Raw genomic sequence first — 372 nt, 5'->3', positions numbered from 1 at the left:
TGCTTGAAGGGTAGCAGTAGGAACTCCTCGGTCCCGCACACCTCAGGGAAGTTCTGCAGAGCGAATCTGTGCGATCGGGTGTGCAGTTCTCCGCAGCTGTGTGCGTCTGTGGGGTAAGTGTACTGTTAATCAGTTATTAAAAGTGTACATTTGATATTTTCCAGGTTTATGTATCTAGTATTCTGTAATGCATTTGCTCATTTCATAAAGTAATTATGTCTCTGTCTTTATGTTTGGCTGTTCTATCTATCTTTCTGATGACCAATTTTCGTCATCTTCCGTCTGTATATATCTACTTAAATGCCATTTTCCCTTATTGAAATTCGCTTAATGATTAAACTCTTTTAAAACTGCGATGATGTGATAATAACC

At 39.0% G+C, this 372-nt stretch overlaps 1 protein-coding gene across 1 annotated transcript in view; it reads right to left on the bottom strand.

Annotated features, from left to right (window-relative positions):
- Positions 1–372, bottom strand: part of LOC119586729 (kelch-like protein 17) — a gene marked incomplete at its 5' end in the record, with an annotated part of 43,007 nt that overhangs the window by 20,222 nt on the left and 22,413 nt on the right. The window contains 1 exon segment of the mRNA XM_037935457.1: positions 3–106. Within this exon segment, the coding sequence (XP_037791385.1) occupies positions 3–106 (104 nt within the window).

This window comes from Penaeus monodon, chromosome 21, assembly GCF_015228065.2.
Source record: "Penaeus monodon isolate SGIC_2016 chromosome 21, NSTDA_Pmon_1, whole genome shotgun sequence".
Taxonomy (NCBI): Eukaryota; Metazoa; Arthropoda; class Malacostraca; order Decapoda; family Penaeidae; genus Penaeus; species Penaeus monodon.
Note: the sequence above shows the minus strand (reverse complement) of the source record. Positions and strands in the feature narration are given on the sequence as shown.